Raw genomic sequence first — 20,807 nt, 5'->3', positions numbered from 1 at the left:
CCAGGGCTATACAGAAAAAAACCCTTTCTCAAAAAACCCAAAACAACCAAGACCAGGCTTTGATAAGGTGTTTGGAGAATTGGGGATTTAAGTTAAGCTATAATTTTGAGAGATTCTAGCTTACAAAGGGCAAGCAAGCACCTCAGCATTGAGGCGTGCTAGCAAGTGTCTGTCCCGAGTCATTCTTCATTGCTGTTGTTTTCTTTCTTTCTTTCTTTTTTTTTTTTTTTCGAGACAGGGTTTCTCTGATAGCCCTGGCTGTCCTGGAACTCACTTTGTAGACCAGGCTGGCCTCAAACTCAGAGATCCGCCTGCCTCTGCCTCCTGAGTGCTGGAATTAAAGGCGTGCACCACCACGCCCGGCGCTGTTGTTTTCTGTAGTCAGCCTGCTCAGGTCCTGGATCCTGAGATGGGATCGTTCCACTTTATCTTCATGCAGAGTCAAACTCATTCCACCAAGGTTCCACATCCAGTTCTGAGTAATATGCTGTCTGTCCTACTTGTGGACATTTCTGTCCCTTATAGAGACAGAAAAGAGGAGGTGGTAAAGATGCTTTATTTGGGGATGAGAATGGACTGAACATAGCTACAATGTGACACATGAAAGCTTGACTGTTGAGCTACATCTCCAGTATGTCTCATTTATTTGTATGTATTTATTGGATATATTCACTTGAGACTGAATTCCAGAAACCCTTCGATGCTGGCTTTCTGCCTGCACACTCCCAAAATCCCCTCTTAAATACCATTTATCACTTCTCAGGGTGAAAGGTCATCTTCAGAGATCTCCAACCAGCTGGCTAGGCCACTGCATGAGCCATCCATGCAGGCACTGATGAGCCAGCTTTATTCCCAAGCCTCCAAAGGAGGAATCTTTGGAGAGACTAGAAACACTGATTCACATCACATGACCATTGGGAAGGGTCTCAAACCAGAGGCCTGAGTTCTGCAGCCAACATCTTGGATCCTTTTTTTAAATTATTATTAGATTTTTTTAAATTTACATTTCAAATTTTATCCCCTTTCCTCATTTCCTCTCTGAAAACCCCCCATCCCATCCTCCCCCCACCCCAACCCACCCACTCCTGCTTCCCTGTCCTAGCATTCCCCAATACTGGGGCATCGAGCCTTCACAAGACCAACGGCCTCTCCTCTCATTGATGTCCCACAAGGCCATCCTCTGCTACATATACAGCTGGAGCCTTGAGTCTCTCCATGTGTACTCTGGTTGGTGGTTTAATCCCTGGGAGCTTTCTGGGTACTGGTTGGTTCATATTGTTGTTCCTCCTATGGGACATCTTGGATCCTTTATTCAGTGAAGGGTCTCTTGTGAAGTCACAGAAATGGGGAGGAAGCACCGAATGAACAAACATTAGTCCTGGAAGATGGACGGCTCATATAGGAAAGACTCAACTGAAGCCCCAGAACCGAACAGGGCCAGGAAGAGCAAATGAAACTAAAGGACCCAACAGCTGCTTTGATGGGAAGGTAGATGCCAGAGGACTGAAGACACTAGGGAGATGGAATGCTGGGCCGGCTCAGAAAAGGGTGTAAAGGTCCTCCAGTCGGGATTTCCTACTTTCTATATCTAGAAATCTACAGTAGGGCGATGAGGGTTTTGATCTTCCACCTGCTAGCGAGTGAGTTCTGCAGAGGAGAGTGTGGGGCTACAGCAGTGAACGGAAGTGGAGAGGTATGCTGGGTGATAAACAACAAATGTCATGCGCCATGAGAGCTGTAGTGAGGGGATTTATCCTGTGTGTAGTGGTTTCAGAGATAGCTTCCCAGGGATGGGAAGGAAGAACACCTGACTTGTGACAGTGGCAAGCATAGCCTCTGCCTTTTTCAGGCAAGAAAGATGCCCTAAGGAGTCTGAAGGTCCTTAGGACTCGATGTGTACATACAGAGAAGTCACATTCATCTTTGGCACTATGCTTGCTGTGAGTTTGACTAGATAATAGAATGGGCCCAAACAAGATGAGACACAGGTCCAAATGTAAGTCTGGGTTCAGCCACGTGAGCTAAGGTAGAAAGATGGATGGCCATTTGTTATGCCAACAGCTAGTTGTTATGGCAGAAAAACCTCCATAAAAGCAACCAAGCAAGGAAGGAATGGTTTATCTGGCTCACAGGTGCAGCCATCTTGGCAGGGGAAGCATAGAGAGCCAGATGAATGTTGGCACTCAGTTTATGGTCTTTGTATTTGGTCCGGCCCATGTGACAATACCACTCACATTTAGGATGGGTCTTCACAACTCAGTTAAATCCTTCTGGAATCAGCTCTGACACACACAAAGGTTTATTGCCTAGGTGCTTCTATATCCATTCAAGTTGAAAATAACGATTAGCCATGACACCGCAACATCCAAAAGTACTTGAACTTTTCCTCTTACTGCAAATTAAGGGTCAGGGACCAACAAGCATCAAACACCCGAGTTAACGTTTGCTCAGAAACTAAAAGGAAAGTGTCTGTGAGAAGGCAGCTAGCATCCAGGTCATCTGTGCACAGTTTATCTGTGGTCACCAATGCCAATGATCTTGGGATCAGCATGAGGCAGAAGCGAAGGATTTAGTCGTGCTTGGGAAGTACAGACATTTTCAGACAAAATGTAGTTTTTAAAAACTAGTTCAGCCGATTTTTCTTATTCCTAGAAGTCTTTACACAGACACTTGACTAATCCAGACTGGGTAGGGTTAGGCGAGTCTTGCTACCAGAACAAGGTAAAACTCAACCCTTCTTTTCGCTTCCTCCCAGCTAGATCTTTCTCAGTTCTATCATTTTGCTCTACATTCTTCAGCCTAAACCTCTTCTACACTGAGCCAACTTCGAAGGAGCCCAAAAACTGAACCTTCTAGTTCTGTGCCCCTAGCTCCCTTACCAACTGCGCACTGCTTTCTTACCTCCCAGGTGACCTAGGAAGCTGTCCACTCAACCATTGGACTCCCACCAGGTAGCTTGTGGGTTCAAAATAGGCTAATGTCCTTTGGCAAGGAAGCAGACTAAACCACCAATACACTATCCTGACCATTTATCCTGACCATCTGATGGGCTTGGGGACAGTCAAAACTGCCTAGCTTCAGAGCCCTGGGTTTGAGTGTCCACAAGTCTCACCTACTGAGAATTCAGATTGGATTCTACGAAAACTCAAAAACCTTGTTCCTGAAGTTTCTTTCCAACTTGGTTCGAAGCCTTCAGTCATTCTGTGGAAAGCGACTCCCAAACCAAGGCTGGGGGTGTGGGCCGAGGGTGAAACCCCGCCCTCGGGGTCCCTGATCTTTGCTCCCGCCCCAGGCTCCACGCCTCCCGGAGAGGCACCGGCGGGCGGCGCTCCTTTTGTGTGTTTCTTTCCAAGGTGCAAGGACCCCCACCCCCACCCGCCTAGGCAGTCCTCCCCTAAACACCAGCCCTCTTCTCGTCGTCCTCAGTCCCTGCCAGCTGTGGGGGAACCAGATCGCTTCCAGGAGGAGGGACAAGGTCGGTAGCCCCCTCCCCGGTGCGGGGCCTGAGCCCAGTAGAGTCCAGGACCTCTGCTGCCAGTCATGTGGGCTAGACTGTTGCTCCATGTCGCCTACATCTTGATCCCGTTGCTGGGGTCTTCAGCCCGAGGCTACACCGGGAGGAAGGCGCCAGGGCACTACTCTGCGGAGAGGTAAGAGCCCGGTGCCTTTCAGCGGCCCAGCCTTCTAGCGCCACTGAGTGAAGCTGGAAAGCACTAGCATAGGACAGCTGCTGGACCTGTATCCTCTGTGGCGAGGGCACACCAGGGGTCTGGACAAAGAGACAGTAGTTTGTACCAGTAGGGTGGCCCTGGCTGGGGACTGCTCTGGCTAAGGAATCTGGGAGATGGGAGATCGCGGCACCAAGTGAATCTTGTACTATGGGAATAGGCTGATCCTCTGGCTAGGGAACCCCAGCACATGCCAATTGGTCTCAACTGCTTGGCTTTCTTCCTTGGTAGTGCGGGACCCCCTCCGCTTCTGCACACGTTGCTTTGGGGTTGGGGGTTTTCTCAGTGTCTCTTGCTCTCTGCGCCCGGTGGACCTTGGAGCCACCGGTGGCTCAGGGTTATGCTTTGGTATCTGCGCATGTGTGCACAGGCCGGGGAGGCGGGAGGCCGCAGGCGACAGGCGGGAGGCGTGTCTTTCCAAACCCAATCATTTCCCCTAAGTTTGTCTTAAACCTCTACCACTAAGGGGTGATGAGGGAGTGGTGATCGTGTGTGCGTGATGCTTATAGCAAGGGAACACGTTGTCAGCGGGTGGCCTGGCCCACGGCCACATCTTCCCAGGGGTGCACAGAGGGGCAGCCCTGGAGGAAGAGCTTACCGCCCAGCACGTGGGTTCTGCGATCTCTTGCAGTTCCTGCAGATCTCTCACCACCTGTCTCCCTGGCATCACTGTGCCACACACGAAAAGCTCCTTGGGGCTTTCTGGTGGGTACCCTACCCTTGCCTATCTGAAGTGGAACGCCACCAGCTTCCACAGGCACCCTACCATTTACCACTTCGATGGCACCTCACGCCCCTTTCAGAGCCCCCTTTGGCTTAGCTATTAAGTTGTTCTGTAGATCCCAGCTGCCGGATTCTCCTCCTCAGCTGTTGCTATCATCGTTTCTATGTGTGACATTACTGTTGGTCTCGTTTGTCTTCACTGGTTTTGACTTCTGAGAGGAAAAAAGGACTTGGCCCTAGGGAGAATCCCCAGCAAACTTTTCTGTACTGCTATGGTTTCCCCCTAGGTTTCCACATTTGACACAGATTATTAACCCGAAGAGCCAAGCAAGTTCGTCTTATCCTGTATCATTTCTGTCTGATACATGGACAGGCATAGAGGGTGTTCTGGTTGGTGGGATGGAATTCCCATCAGCTCTGAGTACGTGGGGAAAGTCATCTGGTGCCCACTGCTTTGCCTGGATTCATGGTCCTTGCTCCATGGCTCCAGGAGTTCTAGCCCTTGTTAATCTCCCGGTTAGCCCATGCTCAGGCTGGTCCATCTGTCTGTATTGCCCTCTCCTTCCTCATTTTCATACTGAGTCTCTGGTCTTCTTTCTCACTCAGCAGGGGAGCTGTCCTTCCAGTGACCTTCTCCTGAAGCCCTTCAAGGCTCCATAAGCCCTCCCAGAGTCAGTCCCCACTGAGCTGTTTCCATTACCTGGGTGCTGCTGTCCTTTGATATTGAGGGCAGTAACATATTCATGGCCTTACAGACTGCAGTTTGACATTTTAGACACTGGCCCCAGAGGGTGGAGGGCCATGGGTACCTTGTTGCCATCCTAGGGGAATGCCACCCAGACCTGCTTTTTCCTTTACCAATTGAGCAGTTGTGACTTACTTTAGATGTAGAACTGAACAAATAAGAAGCCCTTGTCCTGGGCTGGAGAGATGGCTCAGTGGTTAGGAGCACTGACTGCACTTCCACAGGTCCTGAGTTCAATTCCCAACAACCACATGGTGGTTCACAACCATCTGTAATGGGGATCTGATGCCCTCTTCTGGTGTGTCTGAAGACAGCTGCAGTGTACTCACATACATAAAATAAGTAAATAATAATAATAGAAGGAAGCCCTTGTCCTTGAGGAGTAGAGAGGATATGGACAGTGAAGATGTCATGAAATTAACAAGTAAGCGAGTGTCCTAGAAAGAACGGTGGAGAACAGCAGAGCAGGCTAAGGTCAGCAAGAGAGGCTTTGGGGAAGAAGATGTGAACAAAAGACCTGAGTGAGGGATGAGAGTGAGTGTGTTAGACATTATATTTCTGGGTGTACATACCTTCAATCCCAGAACTCAGGAAGGAGCAAAGGCAGGTAGCTCCCTGTGAGTCCCAGACCAGCCTGGTTTGTATAGCAAGTCCCAGACCAGCAAGCCAAAACAATAATAACAAAAATATAGTCATATAGCCCAAGAAACAGGCTTCAAACTTGTGATCCTCCTGTCTCAGCCATCTTAGTGATAAGAGGACAGGTCCCAAAGCAGCCACCTCCCCCCCCCCGCCCCCCATGCTGCTCAACTGCAGTCTCCCTTCATCTTTTCTTCTGGTCTCTCCTTCATTTCCTTTGCTCTCTGTTCATAGCTTATATCTGTTCTCGTACATGTTTGTCTGGTCCTGCACCAGGCAGGGGGAGGTGGGGTGGTGGGGTGTGTCCTTTAGACCAGTGGATGACTTGGGAGTTGGAAGCTCTCTTCCTACAAATTGTGGAGTGCTCTCTTTTCTTGCAGACGTCGTCTGGGGCCCCACGTCTGCCTCTCTGGCTTTGGGAGTGGCTGCTGCCCTGGCTGGGCCCCTTCCATGGGCAGCGGGCACTGTACCCTGCGTAAGTACCCATCCATCCTTGTGACCCAAGCCTTCTCAGCACACACCAGTGCTGTGCATTGCTAGGTCCTGCTCCCTCACCTCCATCTTTCCTCTCAGCCCTCTGCTCCTTTGGCTGTGGGAGTGGCATCTGCATCGCCCCCAATGTCTGTTCCTGCCAGGATGGAGAGCAAGGGGCCACTTGCCCAGGTAACTGGGATGGACAATGGCAGATGAGGGTCACCAAAATAATTTGAAGATTCTGTGTCTGGCACTGGAGACCTGAGATAGGTTCTAGCTTGGCATCTTCAAGACATCTTGTGTGGCAGGCAATTTCATACCTATCCGACTGCTGAGACAAAGACGTTATGGCTTTTCTTGGTTCCCATGATATATTAGCTACATTTGTTGAGAATGTGGTGAAATAACTGATAAAAGCAACTTAAAGGAGGAAAGGTTAATTTTGGCTCAGAGTTCAAGAGAACAGTCTATCAGGGTGGAGAAGGCATGGTGCCAGAAGAGTGAGGCAGCGGTTCACATTGCACAGGCAGGAAGCAGAAAGATTTGAACCCCTGTGCTGGCTCTCTTTCTCATTAGTTCGGCTCCCAGCCTTCCAGAGTTAGTGTGTCTCCCCATCTCAACCCGGTCTAGGAACTTCTTCAGAGATATGACCAGAGGTTCTCTCCTGTTTGATTCAAGATCTTGTGAAGTTGAATTAACCATCAACATGGCTAGTGCCATGTAGAAGTGGGCAGGAAGTCCAACCCTGCAACAGGATTCTGGAGAAGCCCCAGGACATCTGAGACGTCAGGCTGACACCTGCTGTTCAGCTGTGTTGACCCGTACCCCTGTGCTGTTTGTTTTAGAAGCCCATGGATCCTGCGGGGAGTATGGCTGTGATCTCACCTGTAACCATGGTGGCTGTCAGGAGGTAGCCCGAGTGTGCCCTGTGGGTTTCTTGATGACTGAGACAGCTGTTGGTATCCGGTGTGCGGGTGAGAAGCCTGGAAGTGGGGAAAGGAGAAGGTGGAATGGCATCTCCTCCCACAATCCCCCCACCCCTACCCCAGCCAGCTAGAGTCCAGTACCTAGAAGAGAGGGGCAGGGAAGCATGCGACCTCCTGTTATCACACCTGAGGATATATTCCTCCTGTTATCACACATGTACTCGTGGACAGCAGCAGAGCTGGGATGGAGGTGACAGGTGATCAAACACTGGCTGCTATCAGTGAGCTTCCAGATATGAGGCAGGGAGACAAGGACAAAGACAGCTCCAATATAATAAGGGCATTGAGTAAGCATGTCCATACCGCTGGGCTTGCAGAGGGACATGGAGCCAGGATTGGAGTAAACTGACATTTCAAAGCTAAGGGAACTAAAACTCAGTAATTATTTTGTCAAAGTTTGTTTTTTGTTTTTTTTTGTTTTGTTTTGTTTTTGTTTTTGTTTTGTTTTTGTTTTTTTTGTTTTTTCGAGACAGGGTTTCTCTGTATAGCCCTGGCTGTTCTGGAACTCACTTTGTAGACCAGGCTGGCCTCGAACTCAGAAATCTGCCTGCCTCTGCCTCCCGAGTGCTGGGATTAAAGGTGTGTACCACCACTCCCGGGCTCGGCTGTTTTGTCTTTTTAAATATTGAGATGGTTTAATGTTTTAAAAATTATTTTATGTATATGGGTGTTTTGCCTATATGTATATGTACCATATGTGTGGAGTACACTAAGGGGCCAGAAGTCATCAGACCTCTTAGAACGGATGCTGCCATGTGGGTGGTGGAAATTGAACCGGGGTTCTCTGCAAGAACAAGCACTCTAAGCAGTTGAACCATTTCTCCAGCCCCTGTGATTTGTTTTCTTGACTTTAAAAGTCACTATAGGCAGAGTGTGTGCCTTTTACCAGGAGTGGTTGGTTACTATGACCAGTTTCTAGTCCATCTCCTCAGAGGCAAAGCCTAGTTGCAGGTGGTTTTGGTGTTTTGTTTGTTTTTGTACTTGTGGTGTGTACGTGTGCATGTCTGGATGACCCCAGGCGGGTGGAGGCCAAAATTAACATTCTATTCCTCCATTGCCTTCAACTTTAGTTTCTGAGTCAGGGTCTCTCAGGAAACCTAGAGCTCATTGGTTTGGCTGGGGCGGCTGATGAGTTCTAGGGATTCAGTGTTTCCATGCCCTGAATCCTCTAGTGCTGGGCACTGTTGTGCCAGCTTTTAGTGGATGCTGGGGTGTCTGGGATCATGTTTGTATAGCAGCCACTTTATTAACTGACCCATCTCCCTTGTCCTCTTTTGGAGGGCTTTTGTTTGTTCTGTTCTGTTCTCTTTTTGTTTGTTTGTTTGTTTGTTTTGAGAGAAGATGAGACTCTGTAGACCAGGTTGGTCTCAAACTCACAGATCTGCCTGCCTCTGCCTCCCAAGGACTGGGAGTTTACCACCCCACCTGCCCTTTTTGAAGTTTTAACAGTAACATTTACTGTTCTCTCAGTGAATAGTAAAGTAAAGGAGAATTCATTTGGAAGCATTTGAAAGTAAGCAGGACACTGGAAATGAATGTCTTCTGGAGTCCTAACCCAAGTGTTACTAATAAAATGAAATGCTTTCTCTGTTCCTTTATCTGGGCGTGCAACGCGCTTGTGTAAAAATGTGTATATAAGGCTTATATGTGTGCTTTATAAAACGAGGTAATAACTCCTTGTAGTTCCCACCCTTTATTCCTGGTTTCATCCTTTAACACTAGATAGGAGACAAAGGAGAAGGGAGGAAGGAGAGAGAGAGAGAGAGAGAGAGAGAGAGAGAGAGAGAGAGAGAGAATATGAGATCCCTGAATCTAATTTCTTTCACTGTAACAACTGTTCTAGCTTATCTGCTTAGGTCCGCTTCTCCTGGCTCAGTCGTCTCCTCACTGTATGTTCTGCCCCGGCTGCCTGCTCTCGCTCTGCTAACCCAGCTTTCTTCCAGCTGCCTTTGCTTCTCATGGAGGGTGTTACTGAGGTGGTTGTTGGGATGGACCCCATGTGGTTTTCAGCAGCAGGGTCCCCCCCACCCCTTATCTCCTTTTCCTGTCTGGGCCACTGGAAAAAAAATACAGGTGGAAATGGAAAAACTTGGGAATCAAGAAGTGGAAGAAAAATGTCAAGAAAAGGGAGAAGAAATACATTCATTCCCGGGACTGAACCAGAGAGACACGGTGATCACCTGGAGTTAGAGCTGGCCCAGAAACGATTCTCTTTCAAAAAACGTTGGAGGGAGATGTGGAAGGGAATTGCACTAGCAGAGTAAGAGGAAGCAGTCGGTGCCGAAGATCCAGTTAGGGGACAGTCGACTAAGGAGGAGCTGAGCTGAGCAGAGAGGCAAGAACAGCCATTATAGCGAGGAGGGACTATTGAGGCAGATGCTGGGGAACTGTGGGAGGAACAGCTGGGAGAAATGTTTGAAGGGACTGAACTGTATACTGGGAGGAATGACTGGGAAAGAAATTAGATCCAGGGATCTCTCCTCTCCTCCCCTCTCCTCCCCTCTCTTCCCCTCCCCTCCCTTCCCCTCCCCTCCCCTCCCCTCCTCCCCTCCCCTCCTCTCTTCTCCTCTTGTCTCCTATCTAGTGTTAGGGGATGAAACCTGGGGGATAAAGGGTGGAAAAAAGAAGAACCCACAAAGTAGCCAAGACCAGCTACGGTTCCTAGAGTTTAAAACTGCATTTTAGCTTACTATTCAAAGCAATGGGTTTCATTATGGCACACCCCCCCCCCCCGCATTTACTTATATGTGTGTGCCCTGAAGTGTATGTGGAGGGCTGGAGCCCAGCTGCTATCCTCTAAACCCTCAAATCCTTTCCCACCCAGACAGGCCTCTGTTGATGCTCTGGTTCTCCTAGTCCCACACTCTTTCAGGATGCACCTGTTGTGGCAGGTCATTACTGAGCAGCGCACATGTCATCATCATTGGCTGTTAGAGTGGCTATACAATGTCTGACAGTCACTGGCTCTCTCTGAGTCTCCTGCTCACTTCTATCAGAATGACATTGTTCACTGGGCCCTGTCACTTTGGGGACCTGAAGGGTCCATCAAAATAGTTCTGCCCCAGTCCTGCTCTCCCCCCATCTAGGGTTAAGAGTAAGGGCCAGTTCCTCTGTCCTGTTATCTCCTTTTTCTGGGACTCCATGGCTCAGGACCATACATGGCACTTTGCCGATTGATGCTGCATCTTCCATGGGATCATCTTGGGTCACTTTTCTGTGAGTCATGGCCACAGTTAGAATGGACTGTGCAAAGAGTTTTCTTTTCCCAGACATTGACGAGTGTTTAAGCTCATCTTGTGAGGGCCACTGCGTGAACACAGAAGGTGGCTTCGTGTGTGAATGTGGGCCAGGCATGCAACTGTCTGCTGATCGTCACAGCTGCCAAGGTGAGTGGGTAGAGATGTTTGGAGTGGTTTCTATGCCCTGCCAGGTACCTTAAGATACATTCTCCAGCCATAGTCCTCTGTGTCACTCCTGCTCTATTGGGGAAAACAAAAGCTTACTTGCATCCATTCTTTAGGAAGAGATGGAGTTAGGCTTTGAATCCAGAATGGTGGACTCTTTGGTTTGTTCCTTAGAGATAGAATCTCCCTACATATCCGTGGCTGTCTTGGAACTATTATCACATTATCCACAAACTCACAGAGACTCACCTGTCTGACTCCCAAGTGCTGGGATTAAGGACATGTGCCACTGTGCCCACACCCAGCATTCATGGTGGACTTGCTCTGTACTAAGACATTCTAAGCTCTTCTGCTTTTGTCATAGGGAAAGATGGGAATGAAGGAATGGTCTCAGGGAGAACAAGGGTCAGATTCACCCAGGGCAAGAGGTACCAAGACGGAGAAGGGAGAGCTGCAGGCTGTGAGTGGTTCCATAGGGACTGTGAAAGGAGTCTGTGATGGTCTCTGTCACGTAATGTGTAGTGTCTTCCTGCCCTGGTACTGGTCCAGGCGCTGTGGGCATCTGTAGGACCCACCCTCCAGTCTGGTGGTTTGGGAAAGAAAATGTTTGGGACAGGGAACTAGGGCTGTGGGTGCCCAGGGAGAAGATGTCTTCCTTTGGTTTCTGTTCTGCAGACAAGAGTGTTATTGTGCAGCCCAGTCTGACTCTCACCTGTCACTCTTCTGCCTTTCCCTCTTGAGTACAAGGATATATGCATACCCTGGCACACCCAACAGGGCCAGATCTTTTACAAGAATCATCCTTTCCAAGTGACTTGGATTTGCATGAATACGTGAGGAGGCTTCTTCTCATCACAGTCTCATGCAACAAGAAGCTTGGGTGCCATAGTGGGAATCTCTTCCCTCAGCATTCTCTGCCTGCCCGAGAGGACCCTGCTTTCCTAGTCTGTCTGAGCTGCCCCTAATACAATGCTGCATAGACCACAGGGATTTGTTCTCTCAGTCTCCGGACAGCCAAAGTCCAAGGTCAAGGTACTGACTGGCTTTGCTGTGGTTTCTCTGGCTTGAAGATGTGTTCTCACAAGATGGTGAGAGTGAGGGACAGAGGGTGCTCTGGTGACTCTTCTAAGGTCATTAATTCATCATCAAGGCCCCACCCTTGTGATGTCATCTAATGCTATCTCCCAAAGCCCCACTTCCAAAGTACCTTGGGAAGTTTGCTGTCAGCATGGATTTTCATTCTCGATGCCCAGTCTGCCTACCTCCCTTAACCATATGTTCTTCCATATGCATATATACAGGCATATCAATTACCATATACAGGCATATCAATTGCCAGACTCACAGGCTGGGTACCAGGCTAAGCACTTTCCATGTGTCTTTTCATCCTATGCACAATTACTAAGCTGGTACTGTTTATCTCCATTGCATTGATAAGGACACTGTTGCTTAACAAAATTAAATCATTTACCCACAATCACATTGGAGTTGGGAGTCTGATCCCAGTTTCTTCTCCAATTTTCTTTCCCACGAACAGTTGATTGAAAGGACCTTCCCACAATGGGCAGACAGACCTGATTTGTTATTTTAATTGTTGCTTGGTTCTCTGTGGGGCAAGTGTTCCATACTTTCCGGGTTCTTCTGCTGATGAGTGGGGGGAGGGTGGGTTATTTCTAGTTTTCTTGCAGCTTCAGACAAAGGCCTGGGTGATTCTCTTTATAAGGGGCTCTAAGGAAGGCTGGTGAGATGGCTCAGCCCGGTAAGAGCACTGACTGCTCTTCCGAAGGTCCTGAGTTCAAATCCCAGCAGCCACATGGTGGCTCACAACCACCCGTAATGAGATCTGACGCCCTCTTCTGGTCTGTCTGAAGACAGCTACAGTGTATTTATAAATAATAATAATAATAATAAATCTAAAAAAAAGAAAAACAAAACAAATAAAAAAGAGGTTCTAAGGAAGAAGGTTTTAAAGTGTGCAGAATATTTCTTTTATATCCAGACAAGAGAGAAGAACGTTCAGTGTAGACAGAATATGAGTCCAAGCGGAGGCCTGTAAGAGCAGGATGTGTTTGTTTAGAAGACGTGGGAAATTGAGCAAGAGTGAAGCTCAGGGCTGGGAATGACTGACTGCATATACCTTTGTCTATGTTATTTCTTTATTTTTTTTTCTGACATTTAAGTGTGACTGTGGGGATCATCTTTTGGGAGCTCTTCCATCACGTGGGTCCCAGGGATTGTACAGACTTTGAGCGAGGCACCTTTGCCTGCTGAGCCATTTCCCTGGCTCCCCGGGGCCATGTTTAAAGGTCCCACGAGTGAGTGCTGCTTATAGAGGGAGGGCCCTGAGGGGTTTGGGGCAGTGTGTCCCATCGCAGGTGGCTTTGGGTGAGGACCTTCTGGAGATCACAGGAAGATGGTTCCAGAAAAAACAGATAGAGTTAGAGGGCTCAGGGAGGCTGTGTCTGTTCCTCAGCCTAGAGACAAAGCAGCCGGCGCTAGGCTGAGACAGTGAGGGTGGAGACCGTCAGCTGGTCCCCAGTGGCCCCGAGCTGGGTGAGAGAGAGGGATGAGAGGATTCCACGTCCTGTGGAGAGATGGCTGCTAGCTTTGTCTTCTGCTCTCACAGACACTGACGAGTGCCTAGGAACACCCTGCCAGCAGAGATGTAAGAACAGCATTGGTAGCTATAAGTGCTCCTGCCGCGCTGGCTTCCACCTCCATGGCAACCGACACTCCTGTATAGGTGAGATCTTCCGCCTGTGGCTGGTGCACTTAGGACGCCAATCAGGAAGGTGGGCAGGTCAGTCTGGAAGCTAGGAAGACCAACATTTGGATCTTCAGGTCCCGTGGAACCTTTGTTCAGAGCATTCCCGTCCCATGGTTGGTGTCTTTCTGCCTTTAAGACCCCAAGCTGGACCTTCCCTGGGCATCTCCTCTTTCAACCTATTAGAGGCTCTTCGATTCTCTCCCAGGTACATATCAAGGTTTTCTCACTGCTCAGCCACTTTCTTGATGTCTTTGGTTTAGGAGGAGACTCCTATTTTCTCAGCTCATTAGAAATTTCCAGATGTTTGGTAATCCCTATAACCAAAAGTGGGGTCCCATGAGCTTGAAAAAGACCTTGGACTAGTTAGTGGGTTAAGTATTTGTCTTGAACCTGCTTTGAGCAGCAGTGAGTATTGAGACCCTGTTTACAAAGGAATATCAGACGGCAGAAGATTTGGAAACCAGCTTCCCACCAGGCTTGAGCTCTTAATGGTTCTGGGATGAGCTGCACCCCCACCCCCTAGATGCAAGAAGCCCCCAAGAATACTGCCAATAGACACCAACCCCATTCCTAGCTTTCTGAGTCACATCTTGTTCCTGGATGGACTCTAGAGCTCTGCAGCTGAACTCTCCCAGTCTTCTGCGGTCAGGAATGGGATGAGAAAGGGCTCCATGGCCAAGGTAAGGCAGCAAGGCTCTCCCACAGATGTCAACGAGTGTCGGCGGCCACAAGAGAGGAAAGTCTGTCACCACACCTGCCACAACACTGTGGGCAGCTTCCTATGCACCTGTAGACCTGGTTTCAGGCTTCGATCTGACCGTGTGTCCTGTGAAGGTGAGCACCAGGCCCTAGCCCTACCCTCTAGCTCTTAGTCCTGCCTTCTCAGCACAAAAGCCCACTCCATAGATCTTGTTCTCCTGACTCCAAACCATATCTTGGTTCTAGCTGGGCGTGGTGGCGCACGCCTTTAATCCCAGCACTCGGGAGGCAGAGGCAGGCGGATTTCTGAGTTCGAGGCCAGCCTGGTATACAAAGTGAGTTCCAGGACAGCCAGGGCTATACAGAGAAACCCTGTCTCGAAAAAAAACAAACAAAAAAAAAAGATCTTGGTTCTGCCCTTGAGATATCAGACCTCACCCCCTAACCACAGGCCCCCTCTTTGCCAAACTCGTTCTTTAAATCCCACCTTTTTTCCAGTTCTTTTTGTTTGTTACTACCAATGCCCCCGCTTTCTTTCTCACTTTCCCTGTTCCCTTACATTTTAAAAATGTACTTACAAAAAATGTTTATGCATATGAATATTTTGCCTATTTATATGTGTGTGCCTGGTGCCTGTGGAAGTCAGAATAGGTTGTTAGATCCCCTAGAACTGGGGTTACAGCATCATGTGGGTGCTTGGAACCAAACCTGGGTCCTCTGCAATAGCTACAAGTGCTCTTAACCACTGAGCCATTTCTCCATCCTGGCTTTTTTATTTATTTATTTTTTTTTTAAATAAAAGGGTTGGGGCTTTTAAAAAGATTTATTTTATGTGTATTATAAGGGTTTTGCCTGCTTGTTTGTATGTGTACCACGTGCTCCAGAAGGGCCAAGAAGTGACCTCCTGGGACTGGGGCTGTGGATTGTATGAGTCACCATGTGGCTGCTGGGAACAGAACCGGCTCCTCTGCAAGAGAAGCCTGTGCCCTTAACCTCTGAGATGGCTCTCCAGCCCCATTCTTCAACTTCTTCATGCAGTTCTTCTTTCCCCTTTCACTGTTCCCAGCTATTGCCTACAGATGGTAAAAAAGGAAAAAACAAAAAACAGCCATAAGGGGATTCTCCATCTTTGTGACGAGGCGCGGTAGATTGTTCATCTGTAGGGAAAATGCCGGTTCAGTTCCCAGGTCTTTAAGTGTGGGCAGGAGCCTCCTCCCTCAAGGTGACCAGACAGTGCCACTGCAGGGAACCCTCCGCTGACCCCTCATCCTGAGCCCTAGCTCCCCTGCAGGGAAGCCATAGCTAGATGGGAAGCAGGGGACACACTGAAACCCCAGCCCAGAGCAGCTGTGGAGAGTTGTATCCAGGATGGACCCTGAAGGCCTTCTAGCCTCAGGAAAACTTGTGTTCCCTTGTAGCTGTTAAGGAAGGAAGGGCAGCTGAATCTTGGGCTGCCGGAACTCCTTGTTACTGGTTTAGGATCTTTTCTTGACCATTAGTGTTTTCCCAGCCTTCTTCCCTTGTGGCTATTGCTGTGGCCTCAGTAGGTCACAGCCTGTTACTTTACATTGCTGAGGAACTGGTGGACCTGTTTAGGCCTCTCGAACCCCACTTCCTGCCCCTGCTGCCTTCCTTAGGAGACCCTGTGCTTCCATTTCAGCTTTCCCGAAGGCCGTTCTGGCCCCATCTGCCATCCTGCAGCCCCGACAGCATCCTGCTAAGATGTCCCTGCTCCTCCCTGAGGCAGGCCGGCCTGCCCTGTCCCCAGGACACAGCCCTCCTCCAGGGGCCCCAGGATACCCCACTGGAGTTAGAACAATCAGTCAGCCATCTACCACCCAGATCCTACCCACATTCTTTCCCACACAGTTGATATCCACCCCAGTGCCAAGTTCCTCCCCACCGGGGACCCTTGGACCCCCCTCCCTCCTCCAGGGGGCTGTAGGGACCCCTTCCTCACCTAGGGGTCCTGAAAGCCCAAAGCTGGGAGCAGGGCCCTCTTCCTGCTGGCACCTGGGAGCCACGTATGAATCAGGCAGCCGCTGGAACCAGCCCGGATGTTCTCAGTGCTTGTGCCAGGTAGGTGTGAAGTCCCCAGACCGCCTTGAGGGAGTGTCTAGGGTCTGCCCACCACTGCAACTCCTCCGCTTTGTGCATCCAGGATGGAGAGGTGACCTGTGGAGGAGTAAGGTGTGACGCTACCTGTTCCCACCCAGTTCCCCCGAGAGATGGGGGGTGCTGCCCCTCTTGCACTGGTAAGAGCTCTTTCTTCCTCTAGCCTTTTGCAGCCCAGGGGCTATTTATTATTCAACTTCTCCCGCAATCAGTTCTTGGCGTCACCTGGAAATCTGACTTGGAGGTTCATGGGTGGGGCCTGAGAACATACAATACTGCACTGCTGCTGCTGATCTGGAATCTCACTTTGAGAACCATTTGTCTATGCTGAAGAGCTCTTCAAGGAGAACCTTCCAGCAGTCCACTCTTCTTGGCCCACCCTGCCTGCCTGCCTTCTTTCCTTCCTTCTTTCCTTCTTCCTCCTCCCCTTCCTCCTTCCTTCCATTCATCCTTTCCTCCTTCCTTTTCTCCCTTCCTCCCTCCCTCCTTCCTTCCTCTTCCATTCATCTTTCCTTCCTTCCTTCCTTCCTTCCTTCCTTCCTTCCTTCCTTCCTTCCTTCCTTCCTCCCTCCCTCCTTCCTTCCTTCCTCTTCCATTCATCTTTCCTTCCTTCCTTCCTCTTCCATTCATCTTTCCTTCCTTCCTTCCTCCCTCCCTCCTTCCTTCCTCTTCCATTCATCTTTCCTTCCTTCCTTCCTTCCTTCCTTCCTTCCTTCCTTCCTTCCTTCCTTCCTCCCTCCCTTTCAGTGCACATGCAGCACCATAAAACCAAAAATCAATTACCCACGGAAGGAGTTACAGAGATAAAGTTTGGAGCTGTGATGAAAGGATGGACCATCTAGAGACTGCCATATCCAGGGATCCATCCCATAATCAGCTTCTAAACGCTGACACCATTGCATACACTAGCAAGATTTTGCTGAAAGGACCCTGATATAGCTGTCTCTTGTGAGACTAGGCCGGGGCCTAGCAAACACAGAAGTGGATGCTCACAGTCAGCTATTGGATGGATCACAGGGCCCCCAATGGAGGAGCTAGAGAAAGTATCCAAGGAGCTATAGAGATCTGCAACCCTGTAGGTGCAACAACATTATGAACTTACCAGTACCCCGGAGCTCTTGACTCTAGCTGCATATGTATCAAAAGATGACCTAGTCGGCCATCACTGGAAAGAGAGGCCCATTGGACATGCAAACTTTATATGCCCCAGTACAGGGGAACTCCAGGGCCAAAAAGTGGGAATGGGTGGGTAGGGAAGTGGGGGGGAGGGTATGGGGGACTTTTGGGATAGCATTGGAAATGTAATTGAGGAAAATACGTAATAAAAAAAATTAAAAAAAAAATTCAAAAAAAAAAACAAAAACAAAACCAAAAATCTTTCCAGGGTCTGCCAAGGCAGTGCCTACATTGCTGTGTTACATTTCAGTTTTCTACCATGTTCCACCTATGTATGGGGCCCTGAAGGAAAGAGCTGAATTCTCTTTATTACCGAGATTTTGGATCCTTTCAGGTCTCCTGCTGGCTACATAGTGATATTTCCCTCTTATGGTGAGAATAGCTGAGTCACAGAGAGAGGCATCGTGATGCCGGCAGGGCTACTTGGATAAACGGAGCTAGAACTCTAGGTTCGGAACATAGCGTCTCCTGTGTGGTGGGAACGAAATGCCCCTTTCTCAGGACACACTTCAAGGCACACCCTCACAGCCACTGTAGCTACTCTTGCATCTGTGTCCTGTGCTGTTTTCCAGCAGTCCTAGGACCACCCAGTTCAAGGGGCCTATGTCTGCCACTGCTGGCACATCCAGGGTGGTGAGAGAATGTTCCAGAAGTATTACGCCTGCAAGAGTAGAGACCTGGTTTCCTCTCCTTTGAGGAGGCTGATGTTCCCCACCTCCTGTTTGTCTTTCAAAGGCTGCTTTCACAGTGGTGCTATCCGAGCCGAAGGGGACGTGTTTTCACCTCCTGAGGAGAACTGTACTGTGTGTGTCTGTCTGGTAAGCAACCCGGGATTCACCACCGCATGTTGTCTTAACCTTTGGGGGTTGTCAAGGAGGGGAACAGACTGGATGTTGAAGATGAACTTCTCCTTGGAAGGGAGCTTGCTGCAAGGCTTTGGATCTAAAACTATTGAGTTTGAGAAGGTCATTGGAAGCATCCAAGCTCTGGCCAATGACTGTGGAGGGTATCTGCTGTGCATGCGAGAGCCAGGGCAGAACAGGGTCCATCTGTTTGGGAAGGGGAAGGGTAGAACTCTCTCAGGAACTTCCCCAGGGAGGCTGTTTTCTACAGGCAAAATATTTACTACCACAACAAAGGTGTCCACATCTGGGTGAGAGCAACCTCATTAAGCCCTGGGCTTCTTGAGTAGTTTTGCTCCTGGCATGATTACACTCCTCGGAGAGTAATCATGTATCAGATGCTGCCTGTGTGAATTTAATTCTGGGCACCCACTGGGTGTCAGGCACAGATTTGATGCCCTTCCCCTGTTTCTTAACCAGAGGCTCCCAGAAAATGCAGGGTGGGCGATGCTGTCCTGGATCTGTAGATTCAAAGACGGAGGCTGGGAGCTGGTGGAGCTGGGGTTTGAACAGAGGTCTGTTACAGGCTTTATCTACCAACCATTGCTGCCATGCTCTGGCTACCTTTAAACACAGCTCCAGAGCTGGCCACAGTTGCTGATGGGGTGGTGTGTGATCGGAGACACAGAGAATGCCAGTAGCATTCATCTAGCTCTTCCTGTATGTTAAGCATGAGGAGGAGAGAAATTTGTGTGCGCTTTCCCAATTTTATGTGGTAAGACAGGCACTGACTCCACCCATGTTAGAAGATCCTGGAGATGTGATGTCCCTTTGCCGAAAGTCTTGTTAGGAGATGCATAGATAGTGGAACTCAGGTCTAGATGGTTCCAATGATGGACACTTTTTAAATTTTAACTTAAAAATTACTTTTAAAGATGTATTGTATACTGGGTATGGTGGCACATGTCTCAAATCTCAGCACTTGGAAGACAGGCAAGCATATCTCTTGAGTTTGAGGCCATCCTGGTCTACATGTTGAGTTCCAGGACAGGACAGGTAGGGCTACATAGTGAGACTCTTTTTCAAAGAAAGAAAAGTACTTTATTATTTTGACATTTTAGTTATTTATTTTAAAAAGATTTATTGATATGTTTTTATTTGTATGGGTGTTTTGCTCACATGTGTGTCTATGCACTACTTATGTGCCTGGTGCTCTCAGAGGCCAGACAACAGAGTGTTAAATACCCTGGAACTGGAGTTACAGATGGCTGTGAGGTACACTGTGGGAGCTGGGGACTGAACCTGATTCTCCTGCAGGAGCAAGAAGTGCTCTCCACTGCTGAGCCATTTCCCCAACTAACTTATATGTGGATGTGTGTGTAGAGGTGCTCCGAGAGGACCTTCCTCCCGTCTTCCCTCCTCTTTTCCCTTCTCCTTCTCTTCTCCTCCCCCTCATCTCTCTCTCTCTCTCTCTCTCTCTCTCTCTCTCTCTCTCTCTCTCTCTCTCTAAGATCTATTTATATGAGTGCACTGTCACTGTCTTCAGACAAACCAGAAGAGGGCATCAGATCCCATTACAGATGGTTGTGAGCCACCATGTGGTTGCTGGGAATTGACCTCAAGACCTCTAGAAGAGCAGTCAGTGCTCTTAACCCCTGAGCCATCTCTCCAACACTGGTATCAGATCTCTTAGAACTAGAGTTACAGGCTATTGTGAGCTGCCTGATGTGGGTGCTGGGAACCAAACTCCTATTCCTTCTAGGAGTAGAAAGGGTTTTAACCACAGATTCATCTCTCCAGCTTCTAACTTGGCATTTGCTTGCTTGTTTGTTTATTAATCTATCTATCTATCTATCTATCTATCTATCTATCTATCTATCTATCTATCTATTTAGTTATTTATTTTTGTGAATAAAGTCTTATTAGGCAGCCCTGTCTGGCCTGAAACTTGCAATGTAGAGCAGGCTAGCCTCACGCTCACAGAGATCTGCCTGTCTCTGCCTCCTACGTGCTGGGATTAAAGGCATGGTTGGCAGTGAACCTGGTCCCACCCTTGTCCCCATCACCATCTTTTGCCTCCTCAGGCTGGAAATGTTTCTTGTATCTCTCCCGAGTGTCCCCCTGGTCCCTGCAAGGCTTCCCCACAGTCAGATTGCTGTACTTGTGTTCCAGGTAGGTGACGCTTGGGGAATTTTGTTGTTTGGGGTATGAGGGGGAAGAAATGCCTCTGGAGTGTGTATTGAGGCAGGAGAGGGGCGACCTCCTCCTGCCTTAGAGAGGTGGTAGATCTCAGCTACTCATGTTTAGTGTCTCCTCTGTGCACCTCGGCTACACTGTGCTCATGGCTTGGCCTTCCGCTGTCCCTGCCTCTAGATCACATCTTGAGTGTAGGCAAAGGGGCTGTGGGCCCAGTCCTGACATTGATCTGCCCCTGAGTGTGGAGGAGTCTCTTTTAACCCACAAAGACATAAGAACATGGCATCCTATGACTGTTTGGATCTCAGGCCTT

The 20,807-nt window shown here is 49.0% G+C and overlaps 1 protein-coding gene across 3 annotated transcripts in view; it reads left to right on the top strand.

The window, feature by feature from the left end:
• The first annotated feature begins 3,304 nt into the window (after positions 1-3,304).
• Positions 3,305-20,807, top strand: part of Vwce (von Willebrand factor C and EGF domains) — a 32,144-nt gene continuing 14,641 nt past the window's right edge. For 2 of the 3 annotated variants that reach the window (XM_021151554.2, XM_021151552.2), the window contains exons 1-11: positions 3,305-3,650; positions 6,216-6,310; positions 6,409-6,498; positions 7,155-7,283; positions 10,565-10,681; positions 13,326-13,442; positions 14,172-14,300; positions 15,826-16,244; positions 16,327-16,420; positions 18,192-18,274; positions 20,383-20,470. In XM_021151554.2, coding sequence (XP_021007213.1) covers positions 3,541-3,650; positions 6,216-6,310; positions 6,409-6,498; positions 7,155-7,283; positions 10,565-10,681; positions 13,326-13,442; positions 14,172-14,300; positions 15,826-16,244; positions 16,327-16,420; positions 18,192-18,274; positions 20,383-20,470 — 1,471 coding nt within the window. In that variant the 5' untranslated portion in view covers positions 3,305-3,540. The remainder of the gene's footprint in view (positions 3,651-6,215; positions 6,311-6,408; positions 6,499-7,154; positions 7,284-10,564; positions 10,682-13,325; positions 13,443-14,171; positions 14,301-15,825; positions 16,245-16,326; positions 16,421-18,191; positions 18,275-20,382; positions 20,471-20,807) is intronic. The other variant, XM_029472602.2, reaches the window with a different exon arrangement.

The sequence above is a fragment of the Mus caroli genome, unplaced genomic scaffold, assembly GCF_978045245.1.
Source record: "Mus caroli unplaced genomic scaffold, Mus_caroli_1 scaffold_20, whole genome shotgun sequence".
Classification (NCBI taxonomy): Eukaryota; Metazoa; Chordata; class Mammalia; order Rodentia; family Muridae; genus Mus; species Mus caroli.
This window is presented reverse-complemented; position numbering and strand designations above follow the sequence as displayed.